The 19059-nt window shown below is 46.6% G+C and overlaps 1 protein-coding gene across 2 annotated transcripts in view; it reads right to left on the reverse strand.

Moving 5' to 3' along the window:
* HPX (hemopexin) overlaps window positions 1-18608 on the reverse strand; it is a 74630-nt gene extending 56022 nt beyond the window's left edge. For both annotated transcript variants that reach the window (XR_005747316.1, XM_040339878.1), the window contains exons 1-2: window positions 18500-18608; window positions 3200-3270 (exon numbers count right to left, since the gene is read on the reverse strand). Coding sequence is in view for 1 of the 2 variants with exons in the window: in XM_040339878.1 (XP_040195812.1) it covers window positions 3200-3270; window positions 18500-18591 (163 nt within the window). In the remaining variant the exon portion in view is untranslated. The remainder of the gene's footprint in view (window positions 1-3199; window positions 3271-18499) is intronic.
* Window positions 18609-19059: the final 451 nt, after the last annotated feature.

The following is a 19059-nucleotide window of genomic DNA, read 5'->3' on the forward strand; positions in this document are numbered from 1 at the left end:
ATTGATAGAATAAAATAGTGCATGTGATATTCACTCCCCTCCCCATGTGTACAGGAGGAGCCACATCTAAACATGTTAATTCCCCAAATGTATATGGTGCCAACCTCTTCCATAGCGCAGTACAGAGAAGGCTGAACCCCTTTGAAAAAAAGCTCTCCAGGGGATAGACATAATGGGACCACCAGACTTATATTCTGATTACCTGTATCTGTGTTGTAATTTACATAAGACAATCATATGTGGAGTGCAGGCTCCATCTAGTGTTCTTTTCTGGTATTGCTTCAGTTCTGTTATTTGATTCGCTGGGCTGGATTCAGGTAGCTGCGCCCCTTCTTACGGCGGCACAGCGTATCGTATTTACGCTGCGCCGCCGTAAGTTTGAGAGGCAAGTGCTGTATTCACAAAGCACCTGCCTCCTAACTCACGGCGGCGTAGCGTAAATGGGGCCGGCGTAAGCGCGCGTCATTCAAATGATGTTGAGGGGGGCCTGTTTTATTTAAATTAGGTTGACCCCGCGTATTTTACGTTTTTTTAAAAAAAATCCCAGTGCGCATGCTCGAAATTCCGAAGCAAATCGTCATTGCTTTCGACGTGAACGTAAATTACGTCCAGGCCTATTTCGCGAACGACTAACGCAAACGACGTAATAAATTCAAATTTCGAAGCGGGAACGACGTCCATACTTAACATTGGCTGCGCCACCTAATGGCAGGAGCAACCTTACGCCGAAATAGTCTAACGTAAACGACGTAAATAAATTGCGCTGGCCGTACGTACGTTTGTGAATCGGCGTATCTAGGTAATTTGCATATTCTACGCCGAAAACAACGGAAGCGCCCCTAGCGGCCAACGTAATATTGCACACAATTATACGCCGCCGCATTCAAGTTACGTTGGCGGAGGAAGCCTATTTTTTTAGCGTATCTGCCTTTGAGAATCGGCGTAACGATACGCCTGCGCAGATTGCAAATTACGGCGGCGTATCTGGAGATACGCCGCCGTAAAAGCTACCTGAATCTACCCCACTGTGTGTGTAGTTAAGGAAGTTGTTAGTAAGCAGGTAATTCTGGGTAGAATCTTCACAGGAAGTAAACCATGCTTTGAGAAGACACTGCAGGGAGCAGGGCACGTCTTGCTCAATCTATCGCCATCACCCCTTAGAGAACTTAAATAGTATGGCCCGGATTCACAAAGCACTTACGCCGATGTATCTCGAGATACGCCGCGTAAGTGTAAATATGCGCCGTTGTATCTATGCGCCGGACTCTGAAACCAAGATACGCCTGAAAATAGGCTTCATCCGACCGACGGCGTAGAGTGGGCGCATATTTACGATGGACGTATTTGGCGCACCCGTTGATTTTCTATTCACGTATGCAAATGAGGGAGATACGCCGATTCACGAACATACGTCCGTCCGACGCAGTGCGCGTAAAGTCCTACGTCCGGCGTAAAGTTATGCCCCATAAAGGAGGTGTAAGTCAGCAGCATCCATGCAAATGGCTGCACCAGGGAACACAAGCCGACGTATTTTACGTAGGACGTAAATATGACTAGGCGTAGGTTACGTTCACGCCGTAGGCAGTGATCCGGCGTATCTTATGGAGTAGTTCCGACGTGATTCTGAGCATGCGCACTGGGTTGGCGCATGCGCCATTCATTATACGTTTCTGTTTGAGACTCAGCCCATCATTTGCATGGGGTCACGCCTCATTTGCATGGCTCACGCCCACTTCCACTTACGACGACTTACGCCTAAGAAACCCAGCGCAGATTTGGCAGCACTGGCTTTGTGAATCCAGTGCTTGCCTCTCTGCGCTACGTCGGCGTAGCGTTAAAGGAGATACGCTACGGCGGCATAAATATGCGTCAATGTATGTGAATCCGGGCCTATATGTTTTTACTATCTCATCTTGTATTGTATATCGTTGTTTATATATGCTGTATTGTGTGCAATAGTGTACTTATTGAGATCTATTTCTGTTATTTTGTAGTTTCACCTGGCTTGTTCTAATAAACTGAGATCAAAGAAATATGGCATCTGAAGTTTATAAGATAAGAAGGTTTTGCTATCTGTCCTAGAGACAGAACAGGACCAGTTTGGTCAGATGCCAGTTAACCGGAATGTTTCAGGTAGGAAACCAACAAACAAGGGGGTGCTACAAACGCCATTGTGATAATGTCCTTGGTTTCAGTCAAACTGAGGACCCCAGTACTGTAAGGTAAGAGTGATAGGCTGGCCATACATCCATCGACTTTTCCCCAAAAAATTATTGCCCGATGCTTTCCAGGATCAAACTTAACACTTTAAGGTCTATGGCCCGGATTCACGTAGGAGATACGACGGCGTATCTCCAGATACGCCCTCGTATCTCTGAGGCGTCGTATCTTGGCGCCTGATTCAAAGAATCAGATACGCCAAAATTTCACTAAGATACGAACAGCGTAAGTCTCCTACGCCGTCGTATCTTAACTGCATATTTACGTTGGCCGCTAGGGGCGTGTACGCTGATTTACGCCTAGAAATATGTAAATCAGCTAGATACGCCTATTCACGAACGTACGCCCGGCCGACGCAGTACAGATACGCCATTTACGTTAGGCTTTTTCCGGCGTAAAGTTACCCCTGCCCTATGAGGCGTAGATGAGGCGTACCAATGTTAGGTATGGACATCGGAACAGCGTCAAATTTTTCACGTTTTACGTTGTTTGCGTAAGTCGTTTGCGAATAGGGCTGGGTGTCATTTACGTTCACGTCGAAAGCATTGGCTTTTTACGGGTTAATTTCGAGCATGCGCACTGGGATACTTTCACGGACGGCGCATGCGCCGTTCGTAAAAAGCGTCATTTACGTGGGGTCACAATAAATTTACATAACACACGCCCACATCTTCCACATTTGAATTAGGCGGGGCTTACGCCGGCCTATTTACGCTACGCCGCCGCAACTTTGCTTTGAGAATACTGCACTTGCCTTTCAAAGTTGCGGAGGCGTAACGTAAATAGGATACGTTACGCCCGCACAAAGATGCGCTCACCTACGTAAATCCGGGCCTATGTATATATATATATATATAAAAAAAATAACTTGCTGTACAAATGTGACAAACATTTGCCGTATTTTGTGTACATCAAAATCACCCAACGATGACCTTGGAAATCATGCCTACCCTCCCGGTGTGAAGGCAACGGGACTTACCTGTGACGTTGTGGGCGGGGTCAGGAGAATGAAACAAGTTGGTTCCGGTGTCATTGTGCCGGCCTTTTAATCTGGAATGAAAAGGTGATGTTATGGTTGGCTCATAATTGTACTGTGCACTTCCTACTTGCATGCATGAAGGAGTCTACACATGGTACAACCTGACTATACAATCTCTATACAATTTTTATTTTATTTGAAATGTTCAATAGAATGGTGAAGGTTTAGAACTCCTATTGGGGTTTTTACTTCTATTCTGGACTCCATTACAGAGATATCCTCCGACTTCCTGTAATGGTGACAACGATTTTACCAGGAAATCTGCAACAGGGACATGACAGCAATAAAAATTTGACAGGGGTTCTAATCTTCCTCTGCTTTACTTAACCACTTAAGGACCGGACCAATATGCTGCTAAATGACCCAAGGGGTTTTTACAATTCGGCACTGCGTCGCTTTAACAGACAATTGCGCGCTCGTGCGACGTGGCTCCCAAACAAAATTGGCGTCCTTTTTTCCCCACAAATAGAGCTTTCTTTTGGTGGTATTTGATCACCTCTGCGGTTTTTATTTGTTGCGCTATAAACAAAAATAGAGCGACAGTTTTGAAAAAAATGCAATATTTTTTACTTTTTGCTATAATAAATATCCCCCAAAAACATATATAAAACAATTATTTTTCCTCAGTTTAGGCCGATACGTATTCTTCTACCTATTTTTGGTAAAAAAAAAAATCGCAATAAGCGTTTATCGATTGGTTTGCGCAAAATTTATAGCGTTTACAAAATAGGGGATAGTTTTATTGCATTTTTATTAATTATTTTTTTTTACTACTAATGGCGGCGATCAGCGATTTTTTTCGTGACTGCGACATTATGGCGGACACTTCGGACAATTTTGACACATTTTTGGGACCATTGTCATTTTCACAGCAAAAAATGCATTTAAATTTTATTGTTTATTGTGAAAATGACAGTTGCAGTTTGGGAGTTAACCACAGGTGGCGCTGTAGGAGTTAGGGTTCACCTAGTGTGTGTTTACAACTGTAGGGGGGTGTGGCTGTAGGACTGATGTCATCGATCGTGTCTCCCTATAAAAGGGATCACACGATCGATACGCCGCCACAGTGAAGCATGGGGAAGCCGTGTTTACATACGGCTCTCCCCGTTCTTCAGCTCCGGGGAGCGATCGCGAGGGGGCGGCTAGAAACGAATAGCCGCGCCCTCGTCCCGGATCGCTCGGACAGCCATGGGAACCACCGCATGTACCGGGGGGGTCCCGATCGGACCCCCGACCCACGTCTAGGCAGGGACGTACAGGTACGCCAGTGTGCCTGTCCGTGCCATTCTCGGTGCGGAAGTCGTTAAACAAACTATTTCTGTCGGTGCTGCTATTGGAGAGATCCCCTCACTTCCTGCCTGGTAATATATTCTCAGCAGCAAGGGGAAATCTTCCCAATGGTGGCCATAGACGTTTTGAGCATTGTCCCGGGTGACGTCAGATGTGACAAAACATGTAGGGAGGAGCCTTCTGTGACTTCATCACGTCCCCAGAAGTTTACCGGAAGCCATTTTCTCATTGTTTGCAATTCAAAAGTGCTTTTACAGTATTTTAAATGTTAGTACATTAAAAATATTCTCAATAAAATTGCCTTTATGGTTTTATGTTTGGCTTTTTGCTCTCCTTTCCTGTATGTATTTGGAGGATGGAGGGGTGATCATGGACATCAATGCCATCTATTGGTACTGAGGATTTCTGTCATATCTAGCCATGTGTGGACCACCTAAGAGGGCATGCCTGTGAAATTATAATACTGATGCCTGTTTGACTTCTCTTTAACCACTTAAGCCCTGGACCTTTAGGCAGCTAAATGCCCAGGCCAGGTTTTGCGATTCGGGACTGCGTCGCTTTAACAGACAATTGCGCGGTCGTGCGACGTGGCTCCCAAACAAAATTGGCATCCTTTTTTCCCCACAAATAGAGCTTTCTTTTGGTGGTATTTGATCACCTCTGCGGTTTTTATTTTTTGCGCTATAAACAAAAATAGAGCGACAATTTTGAAAAAAATTCAATATTTTTTACTTTTTGCTATAATAAATATCCCCCAAAAACATATATAAAACATTATTTTTTCCTCAGTTTAGGCCGATACGTATTCTTCTACCTATTTTTGGTAAAAAAAATCTAAATAGGCGTTTATCGATTGGTTTGCGCAAAATTTATAGCGTTTACAAAATAGGGGATAGTTTTATTGCATTTTTATTAATTATTTTTTTTTACTACTAATGGCGGCGATCAGCGATTTTTTTCGTGACTGCGACATTATGGCGGACACTTCGGACAATTTTGACACATTTTTGGGACCATTGTCATTTTCACAGCAAAAAATGCATTTAAATTGCATTGTTTATTGTGAAAATGACAGTTGCAGTTTGGGAGTTAAACACAGGTGGCGCTGTAGGAGTTAGGGTTCACCTAGTGTGTGTTTACAACTGTAGGGGGGTGTGGCTGTAGGACTGACATCATCGATCGAGTCTCCCTAAAAAAGGGATCACTCAATCGATGCAGCCGCCACAGTGAAGCACAGGGAAGCCGTGTTTACATACGACTCTCCCCGTTCTTCAGCTCCGGGGAGCGATCGCGAGGGGGCGGCTAGAAACGAATAGCCGCGCCGTCGTCCCAGATCGCTCGGACAGCCATGGGAACCGCCGCATGTACCGGGGGGGGTCCCGATCGGACCCCCGACCCACGTCTAGGCAGGGACGTACAGGTACGCCAATGTGCCTGTCCGTGCCATTCTGCCGACGTATATGTACATGCGGCGGTCCGGAAGTCGTTAAACAAACTATTTCCGTCGGTGCTGCTATTGGAGAGATCCCCTCACTTCCTGTCTGGTAATATATTCTCAGCAGCAAGGGGAAATCTTCCCAATGGTGGCCATAGACGTTTTGAGCATTGTCCCGGGTGACGTCAGATGTGACAAAACATGTAGGGAGGAGCCTTCTGTGACTTCATCACGTCCCCAGAAATTTACCGGAAGCCATTTTCTCATTGTTTGCAATTCAAAAGTGCTTTTACAGTATTTTAAATGTTAGTACATTAAAAATATTCTTAATAAAATTGCCTTTATGGTTTTATGTTTGGCTTTTTGCTCTCCTTTCCTGTATGTATTTGGAGGATGGAGGGGTGATCATGGACATCAGTGCCATCTATTGGTACTGAGGATTTCTGTCATATCTAGCCATGTGTGGACCACCTAAGAGGGGATGCCTGTGAAATTATAACACTGATGCCTGTTTGACTTCTCTTTAATTAGAGGGTCATTCTCATCTGGTAAACACATATTTGTGATATCTGGTGGATGTTCTACTACTATGCATGAATCTATCTATGGTGATAGAGGGGTGACAGGAGAGAGGGGCGGCGCTCCTGCGCCCTTTATGGACACACCTCCATTGATTAGCTTCCTGCACCAACAGCTGTTCAAGGTCTCTGATCGAGTCAACTGACATGGACCACTCCCTAAGAGAAGGTATGCCGGTCCTCTTCCAATGGGGAGGTACGACCATTCTAGCTGCGGATAAGAAATGTCTAAGGACCCCCATGTTGTAAAGCGCTGCGCAAACTGTTGGCGCTATATAAATCCTGTATAATAATAATGACGCCTTTTTTTAATGGATTTGAAGGATTCAGGAAGTATTGACAGTAGAGCTATTTTAGGTGAGGGTTGTATGAAGGTTGCCATCAGATTGTAGTAAAGCTCGAAGATATGCTGCCAGAAGGATCTGATAGAGGGGCATTCCCACCACGTGTGGGTCACAGTACCCTTGGAGGAACCACATGGCCAACAAGTATCTGATATGGAGCATAACCAACCAACACCTATACCATCTGAATCCCGTTTCTTGGTGTTTAGTGTAGGGTGACCAGACATCCACGGATTGAGGACACTTTCCCCGGACCAAGTCTGTCCCCGGTTTTGTCCCCGGATTGGATTTGGACAGGGGCTGGGGCAATTTCAAGGACAGTCAGTGCAGAATAATAATAATAAAAAAATCTGAATTACACCCCCCCCCCCCCCCGGCTCCACCGCTCCTACTAGCTTAGGGGGGTGGGGTGTATTTTTTCCATTATATGTGCCCCTTTCTGATGATCATGTCCTGGTCGGAGCGGAGGGAATATTTCTTCAGCTTCGCTCACATGTTGTTCTGCCTTGGCTCAGGTCCCAGACAGCCGCCTGCCTGTTTATCTCCTTGCCTTCCCTGGAGGAGTGATCTTCCTCCGCACCCCACCCAGTAGTAGCCGGAGCCCAGAGAGTAATAGCTAGATTCTGGAACGGCGGCGCATCTTTCAGGCGGCGTAGCGTATCGTATTTACGCTACGCCGCCGTAAGTCAGAGAGGCAAGTGCTGTATTCACAAAGCACTTGCCTCCTAAGTTACGGTGGCGTAGCGTAAATGGGGCCGGCGTAAGCGCGCCCAATTCAAATGAGGGGGGCGTGTTTTATGTAAATGTTTGGTGACCCGACGTGATTGACGTTTTTTACGAACAGTGCATGCGCCGTCCGTGGACATATCCCAGTGTGCATTGCTCCAAAGTACGCCGCAAGGACGTATTGGTTTCGACGTGAACGTAAATTACGTCCAGCCCCATTCACGGACGACTTACGCAAACAACGTAAACATTTCTAATTTCGACGCGGGAACGACGGCCATACTTAACATTGACTAGGCCAGCTATTTGTTCGACTAACTTTACGCCAGAAAAAGCCGTACGTAAACGAAAAAAATGCGCCGGGCGCACGTACGTTTCTGAATCGGCGTATCTAGTCATTTGCATATTCTACTCCGCACTCAACGGAAGCGCCAGCGTAAATATTGCACCCTAAGATACGACGGCGTAGGAGACTTACGCCGCTCGTATCTTAGCCTAATTTAAGCGTATCTGGTTTCCAGAATACGCTTAAATTTAGGACGGCGTAGATTCAGAGTTACGACGGCGTATCTACTGATACGCCGGCGTAAAGCTATCTGAATCCAGCTATAAATCTTGACAGGCTGTAAAGGCGGGTGGCGGCGGCGATGGGCAGAGAGTCGCTGATTGCCTCCATTACTAGTAAAAATATGTCCCCGGATTTCATTTTAAAAACCTAGTCACCTTAGTTTAGTAGCTAAAGAAAGTTTATGGGTTAAGGTGAAACATTTCAGCCAATCGGGGGGTGGGGTAGAATCATGGAGCTCAAGTTCCCAGACCTGGGCCTGATGCCCCCGGAATTTCCAACGGGAAAAAGTCAGTCGGAAATTCAGACGGGAAAATTGAGAACCAGCTCTCAATGATCTATTTCTGTCGGAATTCAGAAAAAGTCAGATGGAGCGTACACACGGACGGAATTCCAGACCATCGGACTTTTTCTGTTGGGAATTGCGACCGTGTGTACGGGGCTTAAGAAGGTAGATCTGGAGATGACGCTGGCAGCAGCATTGAGTATAGTTGGAAGACCACGTGTAACAGAGGGGGCCGTCTTGTAGAAGCAGAGATTAAAATTCCGTTGGTTTAGCTTGTAGCTCTGAAAAAAGGGGGGGGGGGAGGTGTCTACAAAGAAAAAGTGAACAGCTGTATGCGGCTGTCGGGTGAAGGCCGATACTTTTGTGTAATTCCAGTTGTGGACACTAGATGTCCTACACACATCTACAAGAAATTCATGCAAGTACACAAGTCTGTACATTGTCACCGAAGCACTTCTTTATTTCTTACCCCCATTTTTTTATGTTTTTTTTTGCACGGCATGATGCATTTTACTTCCCAATTAGTAGGGTGTAGGTTCCCGGGCTTGACCTGAAAGTAGGGTTGCTACCTTTTCTTCAAGCCAAACCCGAACCCTTTAGAGGCCTGGGACACCTTTGGGTTAGGGTGACCATGTGTCCCAGATTGCCCGGGACAGTCCCGCATTTTGCAGTTCTGTCCCGGGTCCCGGGCACCTTTAATCCAGGTCAATACAGTGTCCCGGAATGAAACTGACACAGCCACCTGATGAGCCGACAGGTGGAAACTGTCTGTTTCCAAACCCAGGGTGTTCGCCCCGCCAAATGCCCTGCAATGCACTGCGCCCAACCAGAGCGCAGTAAAAGCAGGTCCCCCCTCCCCTAGTGCATTCCAGACCCTTTGGGGGGCTTCCAGATTCTGATAATTCCCCTACCTGCATGCCATCACAACCACCAGCCAGGGTAAGATGGGGACAAGGTGATTTGGGGTGGGAGGGGGGCAGAGTCCGAGGGGGTCTGGTATGGACTAGGGGGAGGGGGCACTATGTTTTTTGTGCTTTTTTTTGTTCAATAGCCGGATGCATGCAATTGCAACGGTGAGTCAAATTTAAATGTGATTTGACTTGTGTTTTTAGAAATGTATTTTTTTTGCTTCAGCAGGTTCCATACATGGTACACATGCGCCACTTTACAGGCAGACTAAGGGGATCCCCCCCAGGCACTATATTTAGAGGAATTGTTCATTTTTTTTGTTGCACTTTAAGCATAATTAGAATTACTGCTCCTGAAAATTTTTAAGAACATTTTTTGCATTGATACATGTCCCCCAAGGCAGTACCCGGAACCCCCATACCCCTATTATGGCCAATTACTTGCATATAACCTTTTAAAATTGGCAAATTTTTGTGAAGGAGGGCGGTGTCCCTGAATGGCAGTTTGGAAATGTGGTCACCCTACTTTGGGTGCCCCAAGGAGAATAGTAATGCAGTGCGCATAGCGTGCCGCAGTGAACAGTGGGTGTGGCCAAATTGCTCTTGCTGACATCATTGTCCTGCCCCCCAGTAAAGCCCCCCAGACAACTGCCCGCAACTCCCGGACAGCAACAGATTTGTGCGTGACTATCTTGGTTACTTGGGGAGCCACAGCCTGGCCTGAATAATGTGTCTGGATTTTGGTCCGCCTGAAATCTGAACACGTTTCAATACCCGGACTGTCAGGGTGAATCCCAAACAGGTGGAAACCCCACCTGAAAGTTATGGCGGGGGGGGTTGGGCATTTAGCCTTTTTGGTCAGGTTCTCCTCCTTTTATGGGGTCTCCCTTAACCACTTCCTGACGGCCGTATGACTTTATACGGCCGCAGTGTGGATGCGAATTGCGTCCAAATATACGTCTATAGACTGCCTCCGGCCTCCAGCCACTGGGGGGCGCGCGAGCAAAAAAGGGGGGGGGGTCTACACTTAAAAAAAAAAGTGAACAGCTGTATGCGGCTGTCGGGTGAAGGCCAATACTTTTTTTGTAATTCCAGTTGTGGACACTAGATGGGGGGCGCGCGAGCACCGCCGACGGTGGCGCACGCGTGCCCGCCGCATCACTGAGATGCCGATGCGTGTGCCTGGCGGCCGCAATGATGTCCGCCAGGCACCCGCGATCGACGTTTACACAGACAAGGACGTGGATCTGTGTGTGTAAACACACAGAGCTCCACGTCCTGTCAGGGAGAGAAGAGACCGATCTGTATCCCTTGTACATAGAGACACAGATCGGTCACCTTCCCCCACAGTTAGAAACACTATGCAGGGTACACATTTAACCCCTTCCTCACCCCCTAGTGTTAACCCCTTCCCTGCCAGTCACATTTACACAGTAATTAGTGCATATTTATAGCACTGGCCCAGATTCAGTAAGCAATTGCGCCTGCGTAACCATAGGTTACGCAGCGCAATTGCTGACTTGCGCCGGCGTAACGAGTTCTCCTGATTCAGAGAACTCGTTACGCCGACTGCAGCCTAAAATCTGCGTGGCATAAGGCTCTTATGCCACGCAGATTTTAGGCTGCATTCTTGCGTTGACCGCTAGGGGGCGCTCCCATTGTGGTCAACATATAGTATGCAAATTGCATACTTACGCCGATTCACAATGTTGCGCGGGCCCTGCGTACGCAAGGTACGTAGTTTCCGTATGGCATCTTTAGCGTAAGGCTGCCCCTTCTAATAGTAGGGGCAGCCAATGCTAAAGTATAGCCGCCGTTCCCGCGACGTGAAATTTGGATTTCACGTAGTTTGCGTAAGTGATTCGTGAATGGCGCTGGACGCCATTCACATTCACTTTGAAGCAAATGACGTCCTTGCAACGTCATTTGCCGCAATGCACGTCGCGAAAGTTTCCCGACGGAGCATGCGCTCTACGCTTGGCGCGGGAGCGCGCTTAATTTAAATGATTCCCGCCCCCGGCGGCATCATTTACATTGCGCGCGCTTACGCCGGGCAATTTTGCCAGCGCGCCCTCACAATTTACGGAGCTACTGCTCCGTGAATCGAGGGCAGCGCAAAATATTTGCGTGGGCGCAGGGCAAAATCGTTGCCCTGCGCCTCCGCAAATATGGCGCAGATCTCTTTGAATCTGGGCCACTGATCGTAGTATAAATTTGAATGGTGCCAAAAATGTGTCAAAAGTGTCCGATGTGTCCACCATAATGTCGCAGTCCCAATAAAAATCGCAGATCGCCGCCATTACTAGTAAAAAAAAAATAATACAAAAAAATAAAAAATTCTGTCCCCTATTTTGTAGGCACTATAACTTTTGCGCAAACCAGTCGCTTATTGCGATTTTTTATTTGTTTTACCAAAATATGTAGAAGAATAAGTATCGGCCTAGACTGAGAAAAAAAAAGTTTTTTTAAAAAAAATTGGGCTATTTATTATAGCAACAAGTAAAAAATATTGATTTTTTTTTTCAAAATTTTCGCTCTTTTTTTGTTTATAGCGCAAAAAATAAAAACCGCAGAGGTGATCAAATACCGCCAAAATAAAGCTCTACTTGTGGGGAAAAAAGGACGCCAATTTTGTTTGGGAGCCACGTCGCACGAGAAAAAAATATATTTTTTACTTTCTGCTATAAAACATATCCAATAAAATAATTAAAAAATATATAATTTCTTCATAAATTTTGGACAAAATGTATTCTGCTACATATTTTTGATAAAAAAAAAAAAAAAAAATCCAAAAAAGTGTATATTGATCTACTGATACGCCGGCGTACTTTCAAATTTCCTGCGTCGTATCTTTAGTTTGAATCCTCAAAACAAGATACGACGGCATCTGGGTTAGATCCGACAGGCGTACGTCTTCGGAACGTAGATGCAATTCTTCGGCGTCCGCTGGGTGGCGTTCCCGTCGTAATCCGCGGCGAGTATGCAAATTAGATATTTCCGACGATCCACGAACGTACGAGCGGCCGTCGCATTCTTTGACGTTGTTTCCGTTCAGCTTTTTTCGGCGTATAGTTAAAGCTGCTATTTGGTGGCGTACGCAATGTTAAGTATGGCCGTCGTTCCCGCGTCGAATTTGAAAATATTTTTTTTTGTTTGTGTAAGTCGTCCGTGAATGGGGCTGGATGTAATTTACGTCCACGTCATAACAATGACGTCCTTGCGACGTCATTTAGCGCAATGCACGGCGGGAAATTTAGGGACGCGCATGCGCAGTTCGTTCGGCGTGGGGACGCGCTTCATTTAAATGAAACACACCCCCCTACACGCCGATTTGAATTACACGCCGTTACGCCGCGAGAGATACACTACGCCGCCGTAACTTACGGCGCAAATTCTTTCATTTGAATTAGGCGCGCTTACGCGGGCCCCATTTACGATACGCCGCCGTAAATTAAGAGGCAAGTGCTTTGTGATGCCGATGCGCGTGCCTGGCGGACCAATTTTCAGCTTTCAGCGCTGACGCATTTTGAATGACAATTTGCGCGGTCATGCAACACTGTACCCAAATGATATTTTTATCATTTTTTTCACACAAATAGAGCTTTCTTTTTTCTTTTCTACTTTTTGTTATAATAATATCCCAATTCTTTTTTAAAAAAAAGTTTTTTTTCCTCAGTTTAGGCAGATACGTATTCTTCTACATAATTTTGGTAAAAAAAAAAAATCGCAATAAGCGTATATTGATTGGTTTGCGCAAAAGTTATAGCACCTACAAAATAGGGCATAGATTTATGATTTTTTTTTTACTAGTAATGGGGGCGATCTGCGATTTTTGTCAGGCCTGCGATATTGCGGCGGACGTATCGGACACTTTTGACACTATTTTGGGACCATTCACATTTATACAGTGAACAGTGCTATAAATATGCACCGATTACTGTATAAATGTTTCTTGCAGGGAAGGGGTTAACACCAGGGGGCGATCAAGGGGTTAAATGTATTCCCTGGGAGTGATTCTTACTGTGGGGGGAGGGGACTGACTGGGGGAGGTGACCGATCTGTGACCCTATGTGGACACAGCATTGGTCTCCTCTCTCCCTGACAGGACGTGGAGCTCTGTGTTTACACACACAGAGCTCCACGTCCCTGCTCTGTCACTGCCAATCGCGGGTAACTGGCGGACATCGCGGTCGCCAGACACGCGCATCGGAATCAGGTGACACGCCGGGCACAGTTTTTCCCCGCTGCGCGCCCTCGGCGGCGCGCGCGGGGAATGTAAATAGAAGGACGTCCGCCCCGTTGTTATGGCAACATAGATAAACACATGTTATCGCTGTGATCCGCCCTAAATCGCGTCATTTCCTGTCAGGAAATAATGCGATTTTTGATCACAGTACCGCCCACAGACTCCTGAGAAACGATGACACATCATTTCCCAGGAGCAAAGGCCAGGGAGGAAGTGACGAAGAGGTCCGTGAACCAGGAAGTGGCAGATTAGGAGCCACCACCTAGCAACAGTGCGATTCTGGTACGTAAAAATTTTTTTTTTCCGACAAATGTTTTTTATAGGTTTAGAGGATTCTAAAAATAAATTTCAGGGTGAAACTCCGCTTTAACCACTTCCCGCCCGGTCAATGGACGTCCGAGAAGTGGTTCTGAAATCCTGACTGGACGTCTATTGATGTCCTGCAGGATTTAATGCTGGCGATGCGCCCGTGGGAGCGCGCAGCGTGGCGATCGGTGATGCGGGGTGTCAGTCTGACACCCTGCATCTCCTATCTCGGTAAAGAGCCTCCGGCGGAGGCTCTTTACCACGTGATCAGCCGTGTCCAACCACGGGTGATCACGATGTAAACAGGAAGAGCCGTTGATCCGCTCTTCCTCACTCGCGTCTGACAGATGCGAGTAGAGGAGAGCCGATCGGCGGCTCTCCTGACAGGGGGGGTTCGCGCTGATTGTTTATCAGCGCAGCCCCCCCTCTGATCGCCACACTGGACCACCAGGGAGTGCCCCCCGGTGCTCAATAGAGCACAGATTGATAAAAAAAAATCAATAAATAAAATAAAACAACATTTAATACAATCAATGCCAATTAGTGCCCACAAATGGGCACTGACTGGCAACATGGGCACTGACTAATGATGCCCAGCAATGCCATCAGTGCCACCCCTCAGTGTCACCCAGTGTCCATCAGTGCCACCTCTTAGTGCCCATCTATGCCCAGTGCCCACCTATCAGTGCCCATCTGTGCCACCCATAAGTGCCCATCAGTGCTGCCCACGAGTGCCCATCAGTGCTGCCTATAAGTGCCGCCTATGAGTGCCCATCAGTGCCGCATACCTGCGCCGCCTATCAGTGCCGCCTATCGGTGCCCATCAGTGCCGCCTATCGGTGCCCTTTAGTGCCACCTCATCTGTGCCCATCAGTGCCACCTCATCGGTGCCCATCAGTGCCGCCATATCAGTGCCCATAATTGAAGAAGAAAACTTACTTATTTACAAAAAAATTAACAGAAAAAAAAAAATTTGGTCTTTTTTTAGTTGTTGCGCAAAAAAAAAAAAAAAAAAAAAAAAAAATCGCAGAGGTGATCAAATACCACCAAAAGAAAGCTCTATTTGTGGGAACAAAATGATAAAAATTTCATTTGGGTACAGTGTAGCATGACCGCGCAATTGCCATTCAAATTGCGACAGTGCTGAAAGCTGAAAATTGGCTTGGGCGGGAAGGTGCATACGTGCCCGGTATGGAAGTGGTTAAAGTGTAACTCCACTTTTGTCGAGAAAAAAACATTCCCCTTCTGGGTGATCTCTGCACATTACAAGGATTTTGACAAACTTTGTTGCAGATTCCTACCTTTTGTTATTCTGAAGGAAATCACTATGGGCTAGATTCATAAAGCCCGCCGTAAGTTTGTGCGGGCGTAGCGTATCTCAGATACGCTACGCCGCCGTAACTTAGTGAGGCTGGGGCTGGATTCACAAAGAACCTGCGCCCTAAGTTACGGCGGCGTAGCGTACATCTGCCGGCGTAAGCGCGCCAAATTCAAATTCTGAAGAGGTGGGCGTGTTTTATGTAAATAAAACATGACCCCACGTAAATGACGTTTCTCACGAACGCTGCATGTGCCGCCTGTGAACTATCCCAGTGCGCATGCTCCTAATCACGTCGCAAATAGTCAATGCTTTCGACGTGGACGTAATTTACCCAAAGCCTTATTCACGAACGACTTACGCAAACAACGTAAACGACGCAAAATTCAACGCTGGCCCGACGTCCATACTTAACATTGGTTGCTCCTCATATAGCAGGAGCAATGTTACGCCGGAAAAAGCCTTACGCAAACGACGTAAAAAATTCCACCGGGCGCACGTACGTTTCTGAATCAGCGTATCCAGCTCATTTGCATATTCTACACTGAAATCGACGGAAGCGCCACCTAGCGGCCAACGTAAATATGCACCCTAAGATACGACGGCGTAGGAGACTTACGCCGCTCGTATCTTAGCCTAATTTTTAGCGTATCTGGTTTCCAGAATACGCTTAAATTTACGACGGCGTAGATTCAGAGTTACCACGACGTAACTCTCTATGAATCTAGCCCTACGTGTTTGTCTGTGTCCATTTGGGAAAGTGACTCTAATGGGAGGGGTTTCTTAATTATCAACCAGCTGCTGCACCTGCAAAGCTATAATGAGGAAAATTGCAAGGCCTGCACCCCTTTAGGTTCCATTCACACTAATGCTTTTTTTGATGCATTTTGCAGAAATGCAGGGAAATTTTTTAACGTGGTTTCCTATGGAACATGTTCACATCAATGCTTTTTTGTGCCTCTGCGTTTTTTGGAAAGGGTCAGGGACCTTTTTTCCTGCAAAAAGAAGCGTTTTGCATGCAATAGAATTCAATGGAACTGCATCCAAAACGCAAGTACCGCGATTTTGCCGCGATTTGCGTTTTTTTTTAAACCTGTTTATAGCTGGTTGTTAACCACTTGACCACTGCGCACGAAAACCCCCTTAATCACCAGACCAATTTTCAGCTTTCGGTGCTCTCACAATTTGAATGACAATTACTCAGTCATACAACATTGTACCCATCTGAAATTTTTGTCCTTTTTTTCACACAAATAGAGCTTTCTTTTGGTGGTATTTGATCACCTCTGCGGTTTTTATTTTTTGCGCTATAAAAGAAAAAAGACTGAAAATTCTGTAAAAAAAAAAAAAAAAATCTAGTTTCTGTCATATTAGCAGGTTATTTCTCACACACATCATATGCATACTACAAATTACACCCCAAAACACATTCTGCTATTCCTCCCGAGTATAGCGATACCACATGTGTGCGACTTTTACACAGCGTGGCCACATACGGAGGCCCAACATACAGGGAGCACCATCAGGCGTTCTGGAGCACCCAGGCCAATTTTGACATTTCTCTCCTACATGTAAAAATCATCATTTATTTGCTAAAAAATTACATAGAAACCCAAAACATTATATATGCTTTTTTTTCAAATACCCTAGAGAATACAATGGCGGTTGTTGCAACTTTTTATCTTGCACGGTATTTTCGCAGCAATTTTTTGAACGCGTGTTTTTAAAAAAAAAACTGTTTTGTGCTTAAAAAAAAAAAAACAGTAAAGTTAGCCCAATGTTTTTGCATAATATGAAAGATGAAGTTACGCCGAGTAAATAGATACCCAACATGTCACCCTTCAAAATTGCACACGCTCGTGAAATTGCGCCAAACGTTGCTACTTAAAAATCCCCATAGGCGACGTATTGCAAGGTATTGGAGTATTGAGGGTATTGCGGAGTATTGGGGGGGTATTGCAGAGTATGGGGGGTATTGCAGAGTATGGGGAGGTATTGCAGAGTATGGGGGGGTATTGCAGAGTATGGGGTGGTATTGCAGACTATGGGGGGGGGGGGTGGTATTGCAGAGTATGGGGGGGGGGGTATTGCAGAGTATGGGGGGGTATTGCAGAGTATGGGGGGGGGTATTGCAGAGTATGGGGGGGGGGGGTATTGCAGAGTATGGGGGGGTATTGCAGAGTATGGGGGGGGGTATTGCAGAGTATGGGGGGGGTATTGCAGAGTATGGGGGGGGTATTGCAGAGTATGGGGTGGTATTGCAGAGTATGGGGGGGGGTATTGCAGAGTATGGGGGGGGGTATTGCAGAGTATGGGGGGGGGTATTGCAGAGTATGGGGGGGGGGTATTGCAGAGTATGGGGGGGGGTATTGCAGAGTATGGGGGGTGGGTATTGCAGAGTATGGGGGGGGTATTGCAGAGTATGGGGGGTATTGCAGAGTATGGGGGGTATTGCAGAGTATTGCACTTTACTTTACTTTAGCGCTTATCATTTTTTTTTTATTGCAGAGTATTGCGCAGGGATGGCTGGATCTGTGACTGCAATTGTCACAGATCCAGCCCACAGTGCGGCGGCTGCTGCTGCCGCCCGATCCCCCCCCCCTCCCTCTCCTCTCACACTGTACCGAACGGTACAGAGAGGAGAGGGAGGAACCGGCGTCATTACATGACGCCGGTTTGTTTACAAGTGATCGCGCCGTCATTGGACGGCGCGATCACGTGGTAAGGAGCCGCTTCCATTGGCTCCTTACCGCGATCCGTGTTGCTGCGGGTCCCGTGGACCCAGCGAGCGCCGGTGATCGCGTGTGCGCGCCCGCTCGGGCGCGCAATTCTGACTCTCTGGGAGGACGTATATTGACGCCCTCCTAGAGTTAGGGAACCGCCTTGTAGCCGTATTTCGGCTATAGGGCGGTTACCAAGTAGTTAAAGGAAATGTAAAAAAAAAAAAATTACTGGCAAAGAAAAAAAAAACCAACGCAAATCGCGGTTAAATCGCGGTAAAAACACACATCAAAAAACGCAGCAAGCACCACAAAAAGCATTGCAAAAACGCTCAAAAGCAACATGCATAGGTGTGAATCGAGCCTTAGAGCTCGTTTCCCAAACACAAACACCATTTTCAACATTCACCAATAAATCATCTATATGTGAAGGGTGACACACAGAGTACAGGAAGAGTTCACATAGCTGAGCTATAGAACACCAGAATATAGCACACACACTCACGCAGCATACTCACAGTGGATAGGTGTCAGAGAGGCAGAGGAGGCTCAGGAGGGAGCACAGTGTGATGGGGACCCTCATGGTGACTGTGGCTGTGACTGTCCGCATATCGCTCAGAGGGATTTATACAGGTGGATGGACATTGCACAATGTCTTCCTGGCAGCACCTGAGACACAATCTCTGTCCCAAATTACTCAATCTGGGAAAACAAAACCCCCACCGCCTCCCCCTGCTAGGCACACTGACATAGTCTACATCACTTCATTTAAAGGGAACCTGTCATCAAAGAAATATGAGGACTGAACTCCTTCTGGAAAGGGTACAGCCTCTGCACCAGAGGAGCTTACACTCTAATGTCCCCCTCAGTCACACACTATTATTATACAGTTATATAGCTCTGACATATATCACAGTGCTGTACAGAGAACACCGAGACAGTCAAATCAGCCTCTGTACCAGAGGAGCTCACACTCTAATGTCCCCCTCAGTCACACATTATTATTATTGTACACTTATATAGCTCTGACATATACCATAGCGCTGTACAGAGAGCACTGAGCCAGTCACATCAGTCT

Source organism: Rana temporaria, chromosome 2, assembly GCF_905171775.1.
Source record: "Rana temporaria chromosome 2, aRanTem1.1, whole genome shotgun sequence".
Taxonomy (NCBI): domain Eukaryota; kingdom Metazoa; phylum Chordata; class Amphibia; order Anura; family Ranidae; genus Rana; species Rana temporaria.